This window comes from Bubalus kerabau, chromosome 23, assembly GCF_029407905.1.
Source record: "Bubalus kerabau isolate K-KA32 ecotype Philippines breed swamp buffalo chromosome 23, PCC_UOA_SB_1v2, whole genome shotgun sequence".
Taxonomy (NCBI): domain Eukaryota; kingdom Metazoa; phylum Chordata; class Mammalia; order Artiodactyla; family Bovidae; genus Bubalus; species Bubalus kerabau.
This window is the reverse complement of record NC_073646.1, coordinates 28,818,839-28,841,884: the sequence shown is the minus strand read 5'-3', so window position 1 is coordinate 28,841,884 and position 23,046 is coordinate 28,818,839. Positions and strand designations below refer to the sequence as shown.

General features: G+C 38.8%; 1 protein-coding gene across 2 annotated transcripts in view; it reads right to left on the bottom strand.

Annotated features, from left to right (window-relative positions):
• Window positions 1-606: 606 nt before the first annotated feature.
• Window positions 607-23,046, bottom strand: part of VKORC1L1 (vitamin K epoxide reductase complex subunit 1 like 1) — a 59,999-nt gene continuing 37,559 nt past the window's right edge. The window contains exons 2-4 of one of the 2 annotated variants that reach the window (XR_008707663.1): window positions 8,274-8,383; window positions 2,229-4,456; window positions 607-1,506 (exon numbers count right to left, since the gene is read on the bottom strand). Coding sequence is in view for 1 of the 2 variants with exons in the window: in XM_055562470.1 (XP_055418445.1) it covers window positions 4,230-4,456; window positions 8,274-8,383 (337 nt within the window). In the remaining variant the exon portion in view is untranslated. Of the gene's footprint in view, window positions 4,457-8,273; window positions 8,384-23,046 lie in introns of both variants that reach the window. The other variant, XM_055562470.1, reaches the window with a different exon arrangement.

The following is a 23,046-nucleotide window of genomic DNA, read 5'->3' as shown; positions in this document are numbered from 1 at the left end:
AATGTTTTACAAATTAGGGGTAAGATTCTTTTCTCAAGTCCTAAGGTCCTAACAAAGGACACATTTGTTCTATTCAATAAAATATGGCTAACTGCATTTCCAACGAAATTATCTTTCTTGCAGATATTAACTTTTTAGGAGATCATAAGAGTGGAGTATTCAAGGTGAGGTACACTAAAGCAGTGAAAAAACAGCTGATTAATACAATCTATGTGTTCACAGAACTATAAGCAGTAACATCTTCATTAATTCTTGACAACCACATACATCATAAGCCCACAGGAATTCCAAGAACTAGAATCTCTAAGAATTCTGCTTCTGTCTTCTATAAGTTTACCTATAATTTAAGAGAAAAAGAGTCAACTCTATACCTGTAGAAATGAGGCCATGGTACTAATTGCAAGGATCATTTATAGGGACTTCTGATGGTCCAATGGTTAAGACTCTGCCTTCCAGTGCAAGGGACACGGGTTCGATCCCTGGTTGGGGAACTAAGGTCCTGACCTCAGGGTGTGACCAGAACTTAAAATCGCTTCTAAGACTGAATTCATTTCTACTGCTTTTTTGAAATATAACACTGCAGTATAAGAATGAGGGCAGCACAACTTCCACAGGTAACTTCTACATTTATTTTATACCAAAAAAGTTATGTGCAACAAATAAACATTCTTACATATTTACATTTGTTTTTACCAGTTAGCAAAACTGTGTCCTAAACCTCTGATAAAGAATATTTCTATCTATATTAAAGGGGAAATCTGCCCAGTGAACTCCATTTTAAATGAGTGTTTACTCTGGAGCTTAAAGCACTAGTAATAAATATTTTTTGATGGAACATACTATACAGATCATACACCTAATACTTAGGCCATGCTTAATACAGTTTTATAACAAAACATTTTACCTTTTCTGGGCTAATATGTTAAAAAAAAAAGTTTAACCAAGTCACCTGGACTCCCACCCCCGTCCCTTGATTTATCGAAGGGTAGTTCTCACAAATTAGGACTCGTAAGTGCTGCCTAAAATACATAAAGAGCAGTGTTTCACCAGAACTTGCCCATTGGGGAAAAAATACAGAAAAATACACGAGGACGAAGGCTGAATATTAGGTATTCTTTCCCAAATAGGTTACCAAAAATGAGAGCGGGTTTCTTGCTGGCAGTTGTCCAGTACTGACGTTCAGGGTACGATCTGTCAGCAGTTACTGGTCTCAAGCTTTGCTGGATACAACTTTGTACTTCTGCTGATAGTCTTAAATGAAGTCTAAGAAAACTAAAGCCAACTCACAGTTTAATTTCATTGTAGTCTTGGTCCTGTATTCTACGTAGGAGGTCCAAAGATCTCTTGTATCAAATGAGAGATTTTTGTCTCTCTGAATGAAAATAATCAATGCTATCAACATCTTTAGAAGTCATGGATTTAAGGAGGGGCGACATACACCCAGGGCACACAGCTAGTTAAATCTGACACTTCACCAGAAGTTGATCCTCAACTGATAGCAACTAGCTGCAATGAAAAAAAAAAATCAAATGAAACCCTTCAAACCACCGAGCTTTCCTAAAATTTATCATGTAACCACGACTTCTCTTATTTCTTCAAATGATAGGACTGTCAAGTAAATAAGAGGCTTCATCTGTTACAAATCATTTTGAAAACTGAGAAGCAGAAATTCACATTTTCCCCCACCTGTTCTTCAACACTGGTAGCTAATAATGTTGCAATGTTTAAATATTCAGTCTGAAGTAATCTTAATAACCCTCAGACTTTTATAACAGGGGGTTTTCCCCTTCTTCTAGGGTAGAATTGAGGATGTAGAGGGAAGCCTAAATTCTTCCCAGGGAAAAATACCAAATCACACACACCAGCGTGGGGGTCCTTTGCTTAGAGAGATAGGCATCACCACGTGGTTATTTCAGGCAGCACATGTTCATCCCTTAGTGAGAAGGACATGAATTCTGGGGTTGTAGGAATGTGGCAACAATTTTTCTACAACTGAAACAGTGGTGTCCCCAAGGCTTAGAAAAGCAAAGGAAAAACTTGAAGGGTCTGGCTGAACACTCTGATGTTTTCTCACAAAAGAACTGTAGGGGTTCGCAAGAACGCAACATTGAGACAAGCTTTAACTCTACTCCACTGACAGAGGAGGGCAAAGAACAATTTTAAATGGGGACACAAGGAACTTGTTTAGCACAACCAGAGTTTATATATATATATATATATATATATACCATAATGTCATCACGGTGAAGCTGTCTCCAGACTAGTGGAGAAAAGAGAAGCAGTGAACTGCTGATCTGCTAGGTAGAGGGGAAGCTCTGCTGCCAGACGAGCTCATCGTGCAGTTCTCCAGAGAACTCATTTCTCCATAAATACCAGACATCTAATCAACACTTTCTAGAGTTCTTTAGAGAAACAAGAACAATACATACATAATAAAACAGACATTGAAATATTCACATTCATGGGAAAAAACATAAGCCTGGATGAAATCAGAACAAGGATATCTTTTACAAAACTGGTTTAAACTGGTTAAAAGTACATTACAATGCAATTTGATACCTGCCTTGGGCTAGAAGAGTACACTGCATCAATTATGACAGTTGGTTGGAAACTGCTGGACAGTTGATGACTCTACACGTTATGGTTTACAGAGCAGAGCCTGTCCCCTCCCTACAAAAGAAGGCAGAACACTCAATAGTTACCGGTTTCTTCTTAACGTAATGATGAACAGAAATAGAAGCAAAAACATGGCAACTCCTTCTCAATCTAAGGAATGAAAAGACCACACAGAACCTTTCTATAGAATGCAAGTTTCCTACTTCATGCTGAGAAAGGAAGGAAGGACACTTCTGCCCAAGTTCAACACACAAAATATTTGGTTTGAGATTTAAGACAGAAGGCACTTTGAACATTCTGATAGAAGATGTTAACCAGAGAAACATACTGTCACTGTTTCATTTGGGTTCATTCAAATCTCTTTCAAAGACTCTGCATTGGGGTAGTTATTAGAAAGAGTACTATGTTCCACCTTGAGATACTTCTCCCTTTAGTACTCCTCCCAGTTAAGCCAATTGAGCAGCATGTCAGCCCTAAAGTTTACGAATCTAATATCTGACTCTAAAACAAACTAGATGTCTGGTTAGTTAGTGAAGAAAGAAACAGGAGAAACATATGGAGCTACCCAAGAGTAATCCTACTCTGGAGTGACTGGGGCTTATACTGATGACTTTCCAAGCCAATACTGTTTGGTTGACTGGCACTAATGTGAAGGAAAATTATCTGCATGAAAATTCACCTGTTGCAAGAGACTATGAAATGCCATAGTACTATTTCCAGCTTTTTGCCAGAGAAATCTACCCATTTTCCCACCTTTAGTGTCCTGAAAGCCTTGAAAGTCTGGTCACATGACTCACACTGTAAGTTTCTAATTGATCCAGTTTTATGACTAGGTACAAGCTTGACTTGAATGTCCAAATTTAGTTTCTTCCTTTCAAAGGAAGGAGATGAAAGGGAACCAGTCACCCTATTATTTTTGCTGTCAGTGCTGGACCCACAGCTGCCAGTCCTTTCCACAAGATGCTCTGTGTGGACTTAGTATTTTCACTACGTCTTCAGTCAGCGTTGAGCTGATTGTTCCTCATCGCTACACTCCAACTAAGCTGTACAGCAAGTTTCTGCAGGGCTGGATCCAATATCTCTACCTTTATTTACAAATATCACATAAATGGATTCTAGTTGAATCTACATGTTTAAATCCATCGGCTAAAAAACATATTACATATTGTAAACATGGCAATATTGAATACAGTATCTATTCTAAAATATTTTCATGTCATGATCACATTTGTTATACCTGAAATTGAATTTATACACATTAGAGAATTACTAGCAATGGTTGCTCACTTTACAACTGAGGGGAAGGGGCTAGGGCTACATTTTACCATTTCAGAAACATCTCCAAAGTAAAGTTAAAGCTTGTCTTTGATTGGCTTGGTATATCCTTTCTTTGTATCCATATTTAAAATGAAGATTGACACAGAAAATAGCTAGAGCCCCTTCTAATTTATAGGATTTTAAAAAATCAGTTTAAGATTCTTAGGGAAAGTGTCTGTTGTGAAGAAGAAGAAGAAGAAGAAGAATTAAAAAAAAAAAAAAAACCCAAACTGCTGCAAAATAAACTTAATGGAAAAAGGGACTTCAGACTGTCAGTTAAAGAGTTCATCAGGCGGTCAGTCCTGCTTGGGCTGCAGTTGCCGTTTCCAGGCTTCGTTCAAGTAAACTAGTCGTTTGTAGTTGATGATAAGAAGAATGAAGTTCAGCACATATGTGATGACGCAGATGATGCAAAACTCCTTCAGCACAAAGTACAGGATGTAGGCCAGGTACAAAGACCCCACTACGGACATGATGGAGGATGTCATGAGGATTAAAGCTGCAACCGCACTCGCTGTCAGGCCTGCAAGAGGAACGGACACTGGCTCAGTCAGACCTTGACACTGGAGAACAAGCTTTCCAGTTCAAAGGGAACATTTTGTGATTTGCTTCAGGGTTGGAACACTGATCTTAAGACAAAACACTGAAATTTGAGGACAAGACCTACAGGTCTATTTTCTTAAGTTTTATAGCTGCAGTGTTACTGATTTGTTTTTTGTTTTTTTTTTGTATTGGAGTATGGCTGATTAACAATGTTGTGATGTTGTGATAGTTCCAGGTGAATAGCGAAGGGACTCAGCCATACATATACACGTATCCATTCTCTCCCAAGGGCTTCCCTGGTGGCTCAGTGGTAAAGAATCCACCTGGATTAGGAAGATCCCCTGGAGCGGAAATGGCAACCTACTCCAGTATTCTTGCTTGGGAAATCCCACAGACAGAGGAGCCTGGCGACCTACAGTCCATGGGGTTGCAAAAGAGTCAGACATAACTTAGTCACTAAACAACAACAATATTCTTCCCCAAACTCGCATCCTGTCCAGGCTGCCACATAACACTGAGCAGAGTTCCCTGTGCTATACAGTAGGTCTTTGTTGGTCATCCACTTAAAATATAGCAGTGTGTACATGTCCATCCCATAGCTGCACTGTTTTTGACTGGTAAATATTCTGGATGAAATATTATATATTTCATAAACTAGCCTTAGCTAAGGCATGTAAAGAAAATATGCACTTTTACAATCACATTATGCAATGAAGCAGATTTGTAAAACTGACAGCCCTACCTCCTATAATGAATAAAGTAATGAGAGGAGGAGAAAAAAGTAATGTGAGGACCACAACCTTCTCTTCCAAGCAGGACACATTTGGTGAGACCATCCAGACAGACCCTTTTCACTATAGGCAGGCTCCCCACCTGTGGAAAGTAAAATTTGCTTTCCTGTGTTCAGATCAAATTTATCAAAAATCCCATAATGGGAGATGATTACATCAACATGCTGTTGAAGGGGAAAAAAAAAAATCATGATAAACATTTCAGAAAGGGCTCACCCTGGGGCATAAGGAAAACCACATTTGGCCAGTTGGCCACATGTGGGTCAAACCAGATGGAGACAACCTGAGTTCTCAAGACAAAGACTAGCCTGAACTCTTGATGCTATCATCTGACATCTTCACATGTTTGGTTTTGTAATTTCCTGTAGCCAACAGTATTGAGAACATGTGCATTTATTTTTAAGGACAAGAGATAGCAGAGCATATTAAACTACCTACCCTCCTACCCAACAACTAATGGATAAGGATCACAGAAACAGATACAAATAAATAAGTGGTAGTGGTTTGAAGAGGTTAATTAAGGAGCTGAGATCACACTGCCAGTACAATGAGAAGTTGCATCTGGGCTGTAGCCTAGCCATGGGGACCGACTTGCCTAGAGACCACTTAAGAGAGTACATGTTTTTTGAAGAAATCATTTTTTTTTTTAAAGCAGAGGAGTATTTATTAATTTATTTATTTGACTACACTGTGTGGCATGTGGGATCTTAGTTCCCTGACCAGGGATTGAACCTGCGTCCCCTGCATTGGGAATACAGAGTCTTAACTACTGGACCGCCAGAGACATCCCTGATGCTTTAACAAGGCTCTTTCCAGACTAAGATACCATTGGATTACTTATGCCACCTGCTTTTGTAAATAGATTTATCGTAGCCCAGCCACACTCATTCGTGTATGTAATGACCATGACTGCTTTGGCACTAGAGTGGCAGAGCTGAGTAGCTGTCATAGTCAGCAAAGCCTAAATGACTTCCTATCTGGCCCTTTACTAAAATACAAAGTTGGCTGACTTCATTTATGTGAATATCTCAAACTTCAAAAATGAATGCTGGCACCTTAATTTTTATCTAAGAAAGTTAATTTCAAAATGATATAGGCAAGTTATTTGCGCTCTCTGTGCAACTCTTTTCCTTAACTGTAAAAGTGGGATAATAATCATGACTGCCTCTTAAGACTATTGTGCAGATTTAAAGACCTAATAGGATGGGATTTCCCCAGCAGTCCGGTGGTTAGGACTCAGGACTTTCACTGGGGTGGCCTAGGTTCAATTCCTGGTTGGGGAACTAAGATCCCACAAAGCTGCACAGTGCTGCCAAAAGAAAAAAGGCTCTATCTTGAACAACTTAGAAGGGAGTGAACCTGATGTGCTCTGGAAAACCACGTTTGGGGAGTTCAAATGTGCCTCTGGTGGTAAAGACACAAACACTAAAAATGCATGTGAATGCCTAAAATGTGACTAGAAAAAATACATATGATACACATGATTTTAAATGAAATTAACAAATTAAATATTACAAAATTTGGGAGATGTTCAACCCCATCTCCCAAAATTAACATAGTCAGAAGCTTTTCTTAGGTTATTTTATTGTGAACTTATACTTTATATTCTTCTTTAGAAATCCAAACAAAACAATTAAATGAAATAAAAGGTGGAAGTCTCAACCCTGCACATATATAAACATATACTTATCCTCTATTTATTATACCACAATTTGCTTTTTTTTTTTAATTGCTAAACTAGGTTTTGATCTTCCAGGGTTTGTAGACCTACTTTTCCCTTTAATGGCTACATAGTATTTTTTAGCATGCTTGTAACCTAATTTATTCAATCCTTACAAGCTACTTCTAATTTTTTGCTATTTTAAACTGAACTGCTATGAATATCCTTGTGTGTGTTTTTTTACTTCTGCAGGATATACAGATATGGAAGGGGGCAAACTTGATAAGGCTATTGAGAAAAATTTAGGTACACAGTTTGCCTTGGAATAAATCTATTGTTGCTAGAAAGAAGACCTGCCAGATAACAGGATAAAATATTAACAATTGCTCTGAAACTATAAAACCTTCTGTATAATCAAAATTCACAAAATCAATATTTCTAAAACAAGAATAAAGAATGAGTAAAATGTTTGTAACAAATAAGAAATGTTCTGTTATCAGGATCCCAATAACTCAATTGGCAATAAAAGGAAATTAAAATACTATAAAATTAAAAATAAAATTAATATGGCTATTAATATATAACTACTGAATTAGAAATTTTATAGAAAAAAAAATGAGGATGGTTGAAGCTTTGGGAAAACCTGACAACTGAGGGAAAATCAGTTTGTTTCTACCTATTAAAATCCATACCCCACAAAAATCTATGTTTGTTGACTCATTCATCCTACATTTAGATATTTGTTTTGCAGAAATAATTCAAAGAGAAAAGGAAGTATGAGAAAAGGACTTTAAACAAAGTTAATCACTGTAGTATTATTTAGAACATTAAAAAATCTGAAGCCTGATATCCACAACAGCAAAGCACTTAAGAGGATAGACAGTGTAAGAGAGTTCACATAAAATTAAGTAAAAAAAGTAAGGAACAATGGCAATAGTGGCTATACAAAGGTGATGGAATTATGACTGAATATCATTTAGCATTAATGTTTTCTCAATGCATAATATTTTAAAATAGCTACAGAGCATACAAAATAACAAGGAAACAAGGTTTCCAAGGCAAACTGTTTGGAGTAATAATTTCCCTGAATGGGACTCGTTTTTCTGAGCATCCTGGGATGCTCCTATCCCTGATTAAATACCAACAGATACCAAGTTCAGGCTGAGTGTCATCAAAATCTTAGTGAACCAAGTTTTCACAACACAAAAATGTGTTACAAACTAGTGGTTCTACCATCAACATCTGCTTTTTTACTTACTATAAAGACACATCAGGACAAAGAGACAAAGTACTAAATGAAATATAACAAAACAAACTTATTTATGTATTGCTGTATAAATACTTACCAAGTAATAACTGTAGTATATAAAATATAAGTCCAAAGATACTGTTTGGCTGGTTTAATACACCATCCTTTCCAAAAATGGAACCCAAAAGACCAAATCCTCGACCCCATCTGTAAAATAAAGAAAACCAGTAACCCTATATTTGAGTTTTCTTCTTTTTAAAAAAGGAGAACTATCTGAGCATTTCCTGCCCACATACCGATCTGAATCTCTAAATTGCCAGTTTCTATATAGTCTCTTTTCCAAAAGGTTGAACAAAGTGTTGTTTTTCTGATAGCATTGGTATTTGCAGAGGAAGGGCTCTTTGAATTTTAAGCCAGGGTCTCTTTGAAGCAGCACCACTGACATTCTGGGCTAAATAATTCTTTGTGGTGGAGAGCTGTTAAGTGGGGGGCATTACACGGTATTTGGAGGTCCCTGGCCTCTACACCCACCTCTCCACCAGCTGCGCCTACCAAAAATGTCTTCAGCCATTGCCAAATGTCCCTGGGGGCAAAATCACCCCCAGTTGAAAGTCACTGATGTAAGCTGTCCTATTTCTTCACTCAAAGTACGTAGAATGAAGCTTTTCCTGACCCAGGACATGCATGAGGAGACATATCCTGGGAACATTATCTTTAAATGTAGACTATCCAAAACTAAAGTTTTTCCTAGAATCTTACCTCACAAGTAAAAAGTTGATGCATTATTTGCCCCATCAGTTTTTATTTTAGTTTAACTGAAAATTTTGCATTTGACTTTCCATTTTCAGAATCTTTTCTTATTAAAAATTTATTAAATTCTGATTTAATAAAATTTGATACAAATAGTAGACTAACACTTCCTTTGGATAAAAACCTTTAATGACAACTTTAACCCTTGTCAACTCCAAATGGGCACCTGCCATCTACCTCTACAAGGATTAAATCATGTGCTGCTGCAGCTGTTGATTTTCAGTACCCCACAGGACAGGTTTTCAGACAGATGTGTTCAGGAGCTGATTTCATGAGCCCAATTTTTCTACCTCCTCATATCTAGAAAAGCACTAAAATCCTTCGTAGTGACAACTGCTGCTCCTGACTAGAAGATACCTGCAAGAAAACACGTGCTTGACTGCATGTACTGCCCTCAGCCAAGGTCATGCTCCCCCGCTGATCTGAAATGCTGTCTGCCGGGCTACAGTCCTCACTTTGCCCCAAGTAAAACTTAACTTGCAACTCTCACGTTGTGCATTTTTTAAAGTCAGCACTCTGAATGGAAGTGCTTTATAAAATACCAAAAAGAAAGTGTTTTCAATCTGTAGCAAAGTGCTCAATAAAACCTAAACTTCAGTTCTGAAGGCAAACTACCTGAAGATAAGGATAAATGAATGATTCTTTATTAGTTGCATGACTTCAGTAGTCCAAGAAATAGTGAATCTCTTCATAATGACGAGGGTGGGAGATAGTATGACCCCAATTTTACAAATAAATGAACACCATGAAGATTGTTGTTGTACAGTTATTTCATTTAGGGAGAAGTAATGGACAGGCAAATGACCAGGTTATCTTCAGAAATGAGCTATTAACAGGAAAACTGAGAAGGGGGGTTTATTTTAGATCACAACTTTGGAAAAATTTACACTGCATACCAGAGGATTTTGTTAAAATGCAGATTTTATTTCAGCAGGTCTGTGATGCATTTCCAAACAAAACAAAGTGTTCCCATGTGATGCTCATGCTTCTGGTCTGAGGACCACTCTCAGTGCCACTGCTCTACATGGAGAAGGGGTGGAAGGAGCTACTATATAACTAGATGGTCAGGGGAGGCCTTTTTCAGGAATTAATTCCTGAATGAGGAGAAGCAGCCAGTCTCAGGAGCAATGGCAAGTATGAGGGCCTGGAGGCAGGCAAGAGCTCAGAGTGTGTGAAAGGCCATCCAGCTGACTCTGAGGAGGGAGAGTGACAAGAAGATAAGGCACCATCCCATCACTTAAGTAACTTACAGCCTTGTCTGTGGGCCATGATGAAGACTTTGAATTCTAGTCTAACTGCCATGGGAAGCCACTCGGTGGCTTTTGAACAGGAGAGTAATAGAGGCTTTATAATGATCACTCTTGACTATGGTGTCAAGAACAAACTACAGGAGGGCAGGGACAAACTATGCAATCAAACTCTGGAGCCCTCTGCATCTGAAGCAGGAATTCAAATGTAAATCATCAACTCTGGCAATGGAAACAACTGCGCATACTGCCAAAATTATCATAAGTAAACAATTTTTATTCTAAGCATTGGTCTGTGCTTAGAATTAATACTAACTGTCCACATATGATCCTGTGGATATGTTCCTCGAAAGCAATGCAGTAATTCACAGAATGAATATACTATTTCATCCAAGGAATACATGCATAAGGTTTAAAACTCAAATAACACTGAAATTCTTATAAAACAAAATCGAGGTATTTCCTACTCCAGCCCTCTCTACACTCAGCTCTGATCCCCATAGGCAACCACTTTGATACCTTTTAATTATTTTCCCCTTTTATTTCCACATTTCTAAAGTATTTATTTACATTGCTATTTCTTGATTTATCAATTCTAAATGCTATCTTTTGACATTCTAATATGGCAGAGCAGAAAGCTGCTTAAACAAAAACATTTCAACACGGAAAGCTTCAAATGTACATACACAAAGTGAACGGAGCTGGGTAGTAACCTCACGTCCCTATCGTGTAGCTTTGAAAATTGTGCCTTTCTTGTTTTATTGCCACCTTTACCCACTAACCACTTGATTATTTTTAATTTTTTTAAGGTAAAATATATATACATGCACAAATCTTAACTGTACAATTTTGACCAATACAAATACCTGAGTAACCCTGGTATACAAATTGTAATCATGGTATAGCAATTCTGGAGTGTGAAGTAATTCTAGTAGTGTGAAGCGAGAAAGGTTTTTTTTTACCTTTCATTAAAAAAAACAAAAACCACCTCAACACTCTATAGAGTGCTTCCATCTCCCAAATTAAATTGTTAGCCCCTTTCCAGAAACCTGTTCTCCTCTCTGCCCGCGAGCAAGAAAAAGTGACTGCCTAGGCTTGTAGGAATCCAGCCTCGGAACCTTAGTTAGATCTCTGGTCTCCTGGATTGCAGTGCTGTGCTCTTTCCTTTATCCTACATAACATTATAAAATGCAATTACCGGGACTTCCCTGGTGATCCAGTGACTAAGTCTCCATGCTCCCAATGCAGGGGGCCCAGGTTCCATACCTGATCAGGGAACTAGATCTCACATGCTATAACTAAAGATCCCTGGAGAAAGAAATGACAACTCACTCCAGATTCTTTCCTGGAGAATCCCTCGGGCAGAGGAGCCTGGTGGGCTACAGTCCACGGGGTTGCAAAGAGCTGGACATGACTGAGCACACATACAAATACAATTAATAATGCTGAGTATAGCTTAATACTGGAGAAGGAAATGGCAACCCACTCCAGTGTTCTTGCCTGGAGAATCCCAGGGACAGCGGGGCCTGGTGGGCTGCCGTCTATGGGGTCGCACAGAGTCGGACATGACTGAAGTGACTTAGCATAGCTTAATACATTTTGATAAAGCTGATGTAATAACTGTTAGCAAGTCAAGTAACTAGCAAAGTAGACTGGCAATATGTAAGATTATTTTCCTTGGAAAGGTAAGAACAGATTTTCATTAAAGACACTATGCTGCACAATTGCAAAGGATGGTGTGAGTCATTAAAAACCCCTAGTGAATCTTCTTCCCAAGTTGGAACATTTGAAAACACTATAGTTTTCTCCCACTCCTAAAAGTTATACAAAAGTGTATGTGCTACTTTATACTTGGCTTTGTCTTAGTTTCTAACCATCTTCTTCTTGTCCCATCTGTATTCAAAATTCTATTATACCACTTATCTGCAGAGTTGCCCCAAGTACCTTATGGAACAAGGTGGGATGCGATATTAACTGACTGAGCAAAAAGAAATGTTTTCTGAAAGTACTAGTTATACAGCTGTTCATTTTGCTTCAGTGTGATAACATAAAAGAAGAGATTATGCAATTGATAACTCCTCTTTAATCTTTGATTCTTAAAAAAAGGTTCATCTTTGACCCAAATAGTAAGTTCCTTGAATATTTTGTATTTGGGTTCAAAACAACCAATACCATTCCCTAAGCTATGATAAAAAATTGCTGAAAGGTTTTTAAACACTCCTAGTTTTGCCAGAAACAACAACTCTTAAAACCAATTGCTCTCCAACCTGGGTATCCTCAGTCACTGAGGAGAAATCTAAGACATTATTTGCCTCCTTCATTACCATTCTCTCACAAGTGTATAGGGGAGTTTTCCAAAGGCTACATGCAGATCTCAGGACCTTATGTGAGAATCAACAGTCTACCTTACAGCAGACATTAAAGAGACTTGCGATAAGAGAAACTATGCAAGTCTTTCCATTATTGAGTATGTGCATGTGTGGGGTAGGGGGGAGTTATTATTCATAATATTTTGTTAACATATAATGGGTTTATTATATTTCAATGAATGGATGCATATTTAAATAATTTCTCAGTTTGTAATTTCTAATACAGTCAATACCAAAATACCAAATACAGATATAACCCACATAAGGCCTTTTAGGGGTATTCAATAATTATTAAAAGTATAAAGGGGTTCTCCTATCAAAAAGTTTGAAAATCACTGCTTTTGACCAGTTCACCCCCCAAAAAAACCCCAAATCACAAGTCAGACAAAATTTTATAAACTGGGATGAGATAAAGTAGAATTAGAACAAACAATCCTAAAGTCTTTGTGGAATCAAAAAAGACTCTGAATAGCCAAAGTAATCTTGAGAAAGAAGAACAAAGCTGGAGGCATCACAGTCTTTGATTTTAAACTATACAAAAAGCTACAGCAATCAAATCAGTACGGCTGCTGCTGCTGCTAAGTCACTTCAGTCGTGTCCAACTCTGTGCGACCCCATAGATGGTAGCCCTCCAGGTTCCCCCGTCCCTGGGATTCTCTAGGCAAGAACACTGGAGTGGGTTGCCATTTCCTTCTCCAATACAGGAAAGTGAAAAGTGAAAGTGAAGTCACTCAGTCATGTCCAACTCTTCACGACCCCATGGACTGCAGCCTACCAGGCTCCTCCGTCCATGGGATTTTCTAGGCAAAAGTACTGGAGTGGGGTGCCATCGCCTTCCCCAATCAGTATGGCAGTTGCATAAAAAGAGACACACAGATCAATGGAACAGAACAGAGGGCCCAGAAATAAACCCACACATGTATGGCCAACTAATTTATGATAAAAGAGCCAAGAATATACAATGGGGAAAGAATAGTCTCTTCAGTAAATGATGTTGGGAAAACTGGACAACCCATCAAAAGAATGAAACTAGACCACTATATACACCACACATAAAAATTAACTCAAAATGCATTAAAGACGTGAATGTAAGAACTGAAGCCATAAACTCTAGAAGAAAACATATGTAGTAAGTTCCCTGACATTAGTCCTGGCAATTTTTTGGATTTAACACCAAAAGTAAAGGCAACAAAAGCAAAAATAAACAAGTGGGACTACATCAAACTAAGCAGCTGCTTCAGGGCAAAAAGAAGCATCAAAAAATAATAATAATAAAAGGCAACCTACTGAGTGGGAGAAGATATTTCCAAATTATATATCTGATGAGGACTTAATACCCAAAATGCATAAAGAACTCATACAGTGCAATAGCAAAAAATCAAACAATCTGATTGTTTAAATGGGCTGAGGAACTAAATAGACATTTTTCCAAAGAAGACACAGTTGGCCAATAGGTATTTGAAGGTGTTCAACATCACTAGTCATAGGGAAATGCAAATCAAAACCACAGTGAGATATCACCTCACACCTGTTAGAATGGCTACTATCAAAAAGACAAGAAATGAGGGTTGGTAAAGATATGGAGAAGAGAGAACACTTGCTGGTGGGAATGCTTTTTGGTGTAGCCACTATGGAAAACAGTATATAGCTTTCTTAAGCAACTAAAAATAGAACCACCGCATGATCCGGCCGTTCTACGACTGGGTATTTATCTGAAGAAAACAAAAACACTAACTGAAAAAGACAGTACCCTTATCTTCACTGTAGCGTTATTTACAACAGCCAAGACATGGAAACAAACTAAACCGTCCATCAGTGGGTGAATGGGTAAAGAAAACGTGGCATATAATAGGTTATTCAACCATAAAAAAGAAGGGAAGTTTGCTATGTGTAACACCATGGATAGAACTTAAGGGCCTTATGCTAAATGAAATAAGTCAGAAAAAGATAGAGATTGTATGATCTCACTTATATGTGAGATCTAAAACAACAAATAACAAATGAACAAAAAAACTGAGTTCATGGATATAGAGAATAGATTGGTGGTTGGGAGGGAGGGAACAAAATTGGTGAAGGGAGTCAAAAGGTACAAATTTCCAGTTACAAAATGAATAAACCCTGAGGGTGTAATGTACAGTGTGCTGGCTACAGTTAAGAATACTGTATTGTCTATTTGAAAGTAGCTAGGTAAATGGCTCTTCAAAGTTCTCATCACAAGAAAAAAATGTTGTATACCTGTGTATGGTGATGGTTGTTAACTGGACTTATTATGGTGATCATTTTGCAATATATGCAAATGTCAAGTCAATGCATGGTACACCTAAAATGATATGTCAATTATACCTCAATAAAATAAATATTATACCTTTCAATAAATATTTTCAATTTATTTTTAAATAAATTATATTTTTAAAAGATTCCATGGCTGTAACTTTTTTTTTTTAAAGAAGAAACTAACACATGTTGATGAGGATGTGGAGATTTGGGAACCCCTGTATACTGCTGGTGGATAAAAAGGTGCAGTCACAGAGGAAAACAATTTGTTTGTTCCTCAAAAAGTGAAACATGGAATTACCATATGATTCAGCAATTCCACTCCTAGGTATATACCCCAAATATTTGAAAACAGGTATTCAAGCAAGTACAAGTACTTGTTCACAACAGCACCATTCACAATAGTCAAAAGGTAAAAACAACTCAATACTCAAAACATGGTATATCCATACAAAGGAATGAAGTGCTGATACATGCCACAACACGGATGAATCTTGAATAATTGTGCTAAGTGAAAAATGCCAGACACAAAAGACCACATCCGTATGCGAGTTTCAGGACAGACAGATCCATAGAGACAGAAAGTAGGCTAGTGGTTGCCAGAGGCTAGGGGAGAGGGGCAGTGAGGAGTGACTGCTTAATGAGTACAATACCTCCTTTGTGGGTAATCAAAATGTTCTGCCACTAGATGAGGTGATGGATGCGCAACACTGCAAGTGTACTACACGTCACTGAGTGTACTCTTTAAAATGATGACCTTTGCACCAATCTTCCCCGAGATCTTCCAAAATATGTGACGAGGCCAGACTCATCTTATGAGGCCAGCCCTGATACCAAAGCAAAAAGAAAGACACTACCAGATGCAAAAACTGTCAATAAAATACTAGCAAACCAGGACTTCCCTGTTTGGTAGTCCAGTGGGTAAGACTCTGAGCTCCTAATGCAGAGGGCCTGGGTTTGATCCCTGGTCAGGGAACTAGATCCCACATGCGGCAACTAAAAAGATCTCGCATGCTGCAACTAAGACCCAGTGCAACCAAAAAAAAAAAAAAAAAAAAAATACTAGCAAACCAAAGTCAGCAGCATATTAAAAGGACCATTCACCATGAATCAAGTGGAATTTACATTCAGGATGCAGGGATGATTCAATTTATGCAAATCAGTCAATGTGATACATCACATTAATAGCATGAAAGAAAAAAATCATATAATCTCAATACATAAAAAGCATATGATAAATTTTACTGCAAACAATCTTTTTCATCATGGAAAATCTACCAAAGCTCTAAGATCATGACTAAAACATTCAGGAATACAAAATTAGTAAAGAGAGAAAATGAATACAAGAATATAAGAGCTCCCCTAGTATTTTCCTTACTCTGAGGAAGACTTTACTGAGATGCTTGCTTACATACCTCACTTAAAAATACACTTTTCGCTTATAAATATACCCAAGACAACTGGACTCTTGCTTTTTTTCCCTCTTAAATTCCAGCTTTGTTAATGAAGTATATTTTGCCTACAATTTTCTAATTTTAGATCTTATAAGCATGATGTAAGCCTATTGGTATTAGTCTATTTTAGCATTTTAAACTGTATTTTTTTATGTTATACAACTCTGGGAAGTACACTTTACTGAAAAAAACAACCAACCAACCAATCTGTATAAGCTGCAATCCACAGAAAAATCCAAGTGACTTCCAAAGTTGGCTGGGGGCATTATGACATTATGAAGTGATATGGCAAAAAGTTGGGCATCTTCAAGAAAAATAAGATTGTCTTACAGCAGCTTTAAAATAATCCTACAAATGTAATTTACACAAAGGAAAAGTCTACCCACTGCGGACCTGCTTCCTGCCAGGCATCCAGAGACAGCAGGGCCAAGAGTGAGAGTTTCAGAGTCAGACAAACTTGGTTTTACTATCAACAGGTTTGATGACTTTCGGTGAGTCATTTAACCTTGAACTCTGAATTCCCTCATTTGTAGAATGGAGATGATTATGGCAGCCAATTCACAGGACTGTTGTGAGAAATAACTGTGTTGAGAATAATTATGTAGTGGTTTACCATTTAAAACAAAATTTATTGAAGCATGGTTGATTTAGAATGTTGTATTTAATTTCTCCTTACAGCAATGTGACTGAGTTATACATAAGACATTCTGCTACCTGGCATTCTCTCTTCAAGGCAGTTGTTTTGAAATAGAATTTATATAAAGCTTTTTTCCATCCATAAATATATGCTTACTTTATTGACACTTTTAAATTTTGATCCTAAATATTTTAAAATAGTCTATATTTTATAGGTATATTTGTATTACAATTAACTTAACTGAACATATCCTTTTTTGGTAAAAGTTGGTGGGTTGTTTCTACCTCTCAAAGTTATAAAAACCATTAAATGAACATATTGTGCAAAATGTCTGTCTGCATATTGCATTATTTCTATAAGATAGACTACAAAGAAAGAAATGACTTGATCTGGTGGCAGAAGCATCCTAAAAAGTATTGTGTTATTGAGCAAAAAGTTGTGCATAAAAGTTACACCAACTTATACTTCAGTCCCTGAAATTTATATATCAGTCCCTGAAATATCTTCTTTGAAACAACTAGAACTGAATTAAGGATATACCTGCCTTTATATTTAAACAGAAAAATATACTCCCAAGTTTAAACTCCTGATTACCTTTATTTACTTGCTTTACTGATATTTTAGAAATTATTTGCTTTTTTTCTTAGGTATTTAAATTTCTGTTACCAATAAATGTGTGATCATCTTGCTTTTTAATAATATCAACATTCTTTAAAAACAATTTAAAAATTCTCTCTATATGCAAACACATACACAGATATTTGAATCACTCCCTGTTCTTCAAATTTCCACATGGAGATGCCTCCATTTGGGTAACATTCCTGCCTTTTGTCCCAGTCCTTCTCTGAATAGTCCTTCCTCTGAGTTCTTTGATGGATGTCTATGTTTGTCTGTCTCCCATACTGAAGACTTTTCTCAAATGTCTCACTTGTAGACAGGCATTAAAAATATGAATGCCAATTTCAGTGCCGGGCAAAAAAGATTATGCCCACCAAAGCCTGTCTCCTTCACTGATTACAACTGAAAATTGGAAAGAATACAAAAACCAGCTACCTGAGGACTCTAAAAAGTAAAAACCAGCAAGGGGACAGGTGGGAGAAGTTGAAACTTGAACAATCAGTACTGTGGAGTTTTCTGGGGTTTTTCTTCTCTTCTGCCATCTGCCTTTGAACCAAGAGTAGCTCAAGTTGCAGAACTGACCAGGGGTGGTGGACAGCCCCAGAGCCCCTCTTTCTGGCTAGAAGATGAAGAAAAAGGACCCATGTGAGCTGAATAGTGTGGGGGCAACCACAGTTTGCTTCCATATTTATTTTTTTCTTTCCTGGCCTTGCTTAAAAGTGAGCAAGTGTTCTGAAACCGAATCTCAGGGATGACAGTCCACATACCTCAAACTGACAGAAAACTTGTCTCTGCTTGGAAGAAATGAGAAAAGGGGCCCCCATGCTCTTAAGCATGGAAAGGGAATCCCTGTCATTTTTTTCCTCTTTGTTCTCATTACTTTACCCTGAGGGCGAAATCTGCCACATGGAACTCTAAGACAGCGAGGGACCTAAAATGCTCTGTGAGAAACCTGTCTTTCTAGCCAGAGGAACTAGACACGGAGTCGGGGGTGGGTGGGGGGGGTAAGTGGGTGTTGGACCCAGAGGTTGGGAAGAACATCCCAGCAAGGGGTGAGTTGGAGAAAGGAGCTCCTGATGAGTAAACTCCGGGAGTTGGTGATGGACAGGGAGGCCTGGCATGCTGTGATTCATGGGGTCGCAGAGTCGGACACGACTGAACAACTGAACTGAACTGATGCTGTGTAACAACTACAAAAGTCCCAGCCTCACCCTTGAGTTGCACATGCATGGAACAGAATCAGAGAAGCCCAGCCAAGTCTTTGAGACCAAAACTGCCTACACCACCACTCAAGTGGCAGACTGACTACTGGGTGGGGCGTGTGAGGGCAAAGGTTTTAAAAATGGAAGTGAGATTGAAACCATCACCAACAGAGGAGACAAAATTTGTAGGTTTAATCTACAACTTGATTATCTGTTGAAACAAAACAAAAATCAGCATTCTCAGAAGATCTGAACAGAACCCAGAGTCTAAAAGCAAAATGTTCAAAATACAATGAGCTAAAGATACCTTTCAAAATCACGTAGCATACAATGAACAAAAAATCCAAAACAAAACCAAACCCCCCAAACTGATCAATTCTTAAGGGAACAAAAGTGAATCCTAAAATGGCTTAGATACTGGAGTTATCAGAAAAAAAGATTTAGAACAGTTATATCTGTGTTCCACAGGTGAAGGTAATGAGAAACGACTGGAAAGATGGAAGTTCTCAGAAGAGAAAGAATAACTATAAACAGAAGCTAAATTGAAATTATTTAACTAAACAATGCACTCAGTTCAGTTCAGTTCAGTTGCTCAGTCGTGTCCGACTCTTTGCAACCCCATGAATCGCAGCACGCCATGCCTCCCTGTCCATCACCAATTCCCGGAGTTCACCCAGACCCACGTCCATCGAGTCAATGACGCCATCCAGCCATCTCATCCTCTGTCGTCCCCTTCTCCTCCTGCCCGCAGTCCCTCCCAGCATCAGAGTCTTTTCCAATGAGTCAACTCTTCACATGAAGTGGCCAAAGTACTGGAGTTTCAGCTTTAGCATCATTCCTTCCAAAGAAATCCCAGGGCTGATCTCCTTCAGAATGGACTGGTTGGATCTCCTTGCAGTCCAAGGGACTCGCAAGAGTCTTCTCCAACACCACAGTTCAAAAGCATCAATTTTTTGGCACTCAACCTTCTTCACAGTCCAACTCTCACATCCATACATGACCACAGGAAAAACCATAGCCTTGACTAGACGGACCTTTGTTGGCAAAGTGATGTCTCTGCTTTTGAATATGCTATCTAGGTTAGACATAACTTTCCTTTCAAGGAGTAAGTGTCTTTTAATTTCATGGCTGCAGTCACCATCTGTAGTGATTTTGGAGCCCCCCAAAATAAAGTCTGACACTGTTTCCACTGTTTCCCCATCTATTTCCCATGAAGTGGTGGGACCGGATGCCATGATCTTAGTTTTCTGAATGTTGAGCTTTAACCAACTTTTTCACTCTCCTCTTTCACTTTCATCAAGAGGCTTTTGAGTTCCTCTTCACTTTCTACCATAAGGGTGGTGTCATCTGCATATCTGAGGTTATTGATATTTCTCCCAGCAATCTTGATTCCAGCTTGTGCTTCTTCCAGCCCAGCGTTTCTCATGATGTACTCTGCATAGAAGTTAAATAAGCAGGGTGACAATATACAGCCTTGACGTACTCCTTTTCCTATATGAAACCAGTCTGTTCCACTAGAGGAGGTCAAAAGCAGAATGAAGATGGCCAAGGGGAAGATTCAGTGAGCTGAAAGATTAATAGAAATTATCCAATAGTGGGGGATACAGTGGATGGGAATCCACCTGCCAGAGCAGCGGACATGGGTTCAATCCCTGGTCCAGGAAGATTCCACATGCCAAGGAGCAACTTAGCCTGTGTGCCCAACTACTGAGCCCGTGCTCTAAAGCCCTTGAGCTACAACTACTGAGCCTACGTGCTGCAGCCCCTGTGCCTAGACCCTATGCTCCACAACAGAAGAGGCCATGCAATGAGAAGCCCGTGGACTGCAACAAAGAGTAGCCCCCGCTCGTCGTAACTCGAGAAAGCCTATGCGCAGCAATGAAGACCCAGCAAAACCAAAACAAAATTTTAATTTAAAAAAAATGGTAAAGGGGATTTCCCGGGTGGTCCAGTGGTTAAGAATCCACCTTCCAATGCAGGGGACTCTGATTTGATCACTGGTTCATTGGAAGGACTGATGCTAAAGCTGAAACTCCAGTACTTTGGCCACCTCATGCCAAGAGTTGACTCCTTGGAAAAGACCCTGATGCTGGGAGGGATTGGGGGCAGGAGGAGAAGGGGATGACAGAGGATGAGATGGCTGGATGGCATCACCGACTCGATAGACATGAGTTTGAGTAAGCTCCGGGAGTTGGTGATGGACAGGGAGGCCTGGCGTGCTGCGATTCATGGGGTCGCAAAGAGTCGGACACGACTGAGCGACCGAACTGAACTGAACTGAACTAGGGAACTAAGATCCCACATGCTGTGGGGCAACTAAACATGCCTGCTGCAACTACAGAGCATGCGTGCTCTAGAGCCTGAGAGCTGCAATTAGAGAGAAGCCCATGGTCCACAACAAATAGCCTGGGCACCACAATCAAAGATCACGCATCTTCAATGAACGGTGCTGTAACTAAGACCCAACGCAGCCATAAATAAACAAATAAAGATTAAAGGAGGAAGGGAAAATGAGACTAGATCAGAAATCAATGAAATTGATACAGAAAAACAATAAATGGAATAAAAAGCTGGTAGCTCAGTTGGTAAAGAATCCACCTGCAATGCAGAAGACTCTGGTTTGATTCCTAGGTCAGGAAGATCCACTGGAGAAGGGATAGGCTACCCACTCCAGTATTCTTGGAATTCTCTTGTGGCTCAGCTGGTTCTTTGAAATGATCAATAAAATTGATAAACCTCTAGCTATACTTGACAACGAGAAAAAGAAAGAGAGAGAAGACTAAAAATATCAATATCAAGGAATTCTCTGGCAGGTCAGTAGTTAGGACTCCGTGCTTTCACTGCCAAGGGCCTGGGTTTGATCCCTTGCTGGGGAATTAAGATCCCACAATTTGTGTGCTGTGGCCACACACACACACACACAGAGCATCAAAATCAGAAATGAAAGAGGGTATATATCATTATAGGGGCTTCCCAGATGGCTCAGTGATAAAGAATCTGCCTGCCAATTCAGGAGATACAAGAGATGCAGGTTTGATCCCTGCACTGGGAAGATCCCCTGGACGAGGAAATGGCAACCCACTTCAGTATTCTTGCCTAGAAAATTCCACGGACAGAGGCCCGGCAGGCTATAGGTCAGGGTGTTGCAAGAGCTGGACACAACTGTGTGACTGAGCACACACACACGTATCTATAAGGTACAGACACTAAAAGGATGCTACAAACAACTATGCCTATAAATTTGACAACTTAACTCTCCACATCTAGATGGCTGCACTATATATATATGGAAATTCTACCATATATAATACCAATATTATATCAGCACCAATTCTATACAATCTCTTCCAGAAAACAGTAGAAGGTGCAACATTTCTCAACTCAATCATTTTATGAGACCAGAATTACTGTGATATCAAAGCCAGACAATAACATCACAACAAACAAACCAAAAAACCACTACACTCCTGAAAACAGACTCAAAGATCCTCAACAAAACACTGTAAATTCAATCCAGCAAAATACATGAAGGATAACACATCATGTCCAAAGGGGATGAATTGTGAGAATGGAAAGCTAGTTCAACATTCAAAAATCTATCAGTGTGATTCATCACATTAACAGACTAAAGGGAAAAACCACATGATGATCTCAGTAGATGCAGAAAATGCACTTGACAAAACACAACATCCACTCATGATTTTTTAAACAATTATTTTATCATTCTTATTTTACGTATTTTTTGGCCATGCTGTGTGACATGAGGGGTCTTAGTTCCCCGACCAAGGATGGAACCCTTGTGCCCTACATTGGAAGTGTGGAGTCTTGAACACTGGACCACCAGGAAGTCTCCCGTTCGTGATTTTTAAAATGCCTAACAAACTAGGAAGAGAAGGGATTTTCGTTTATCTAATAAAAGTCACCTACATAAAACCTACAGCTAACATCACATTCAATGAGGAAAGACTAAATTTTTTCCCCTAAGACTAGGAACAAAATCAAAGACATCTGCTCTCAAAGGGAAAAAAAAAAAAGATGTCTGCTTGCACCACTCATATTCAACACTGTACTGGAAGTCCTAGCTGGTACAATTAGGGAAGAAAATAAAGGCATACCAATTAGAAAGGAAGAAATAAAACTCTATTTGCAAGACCACGTGATTGTCTCCATAGAAAATCCCAAGTGAGAGACTGAATATACAAAAGGACAACAGCCAGATCACATCCAAAAACAACCTTGACCCACACCCTCTGCAACAA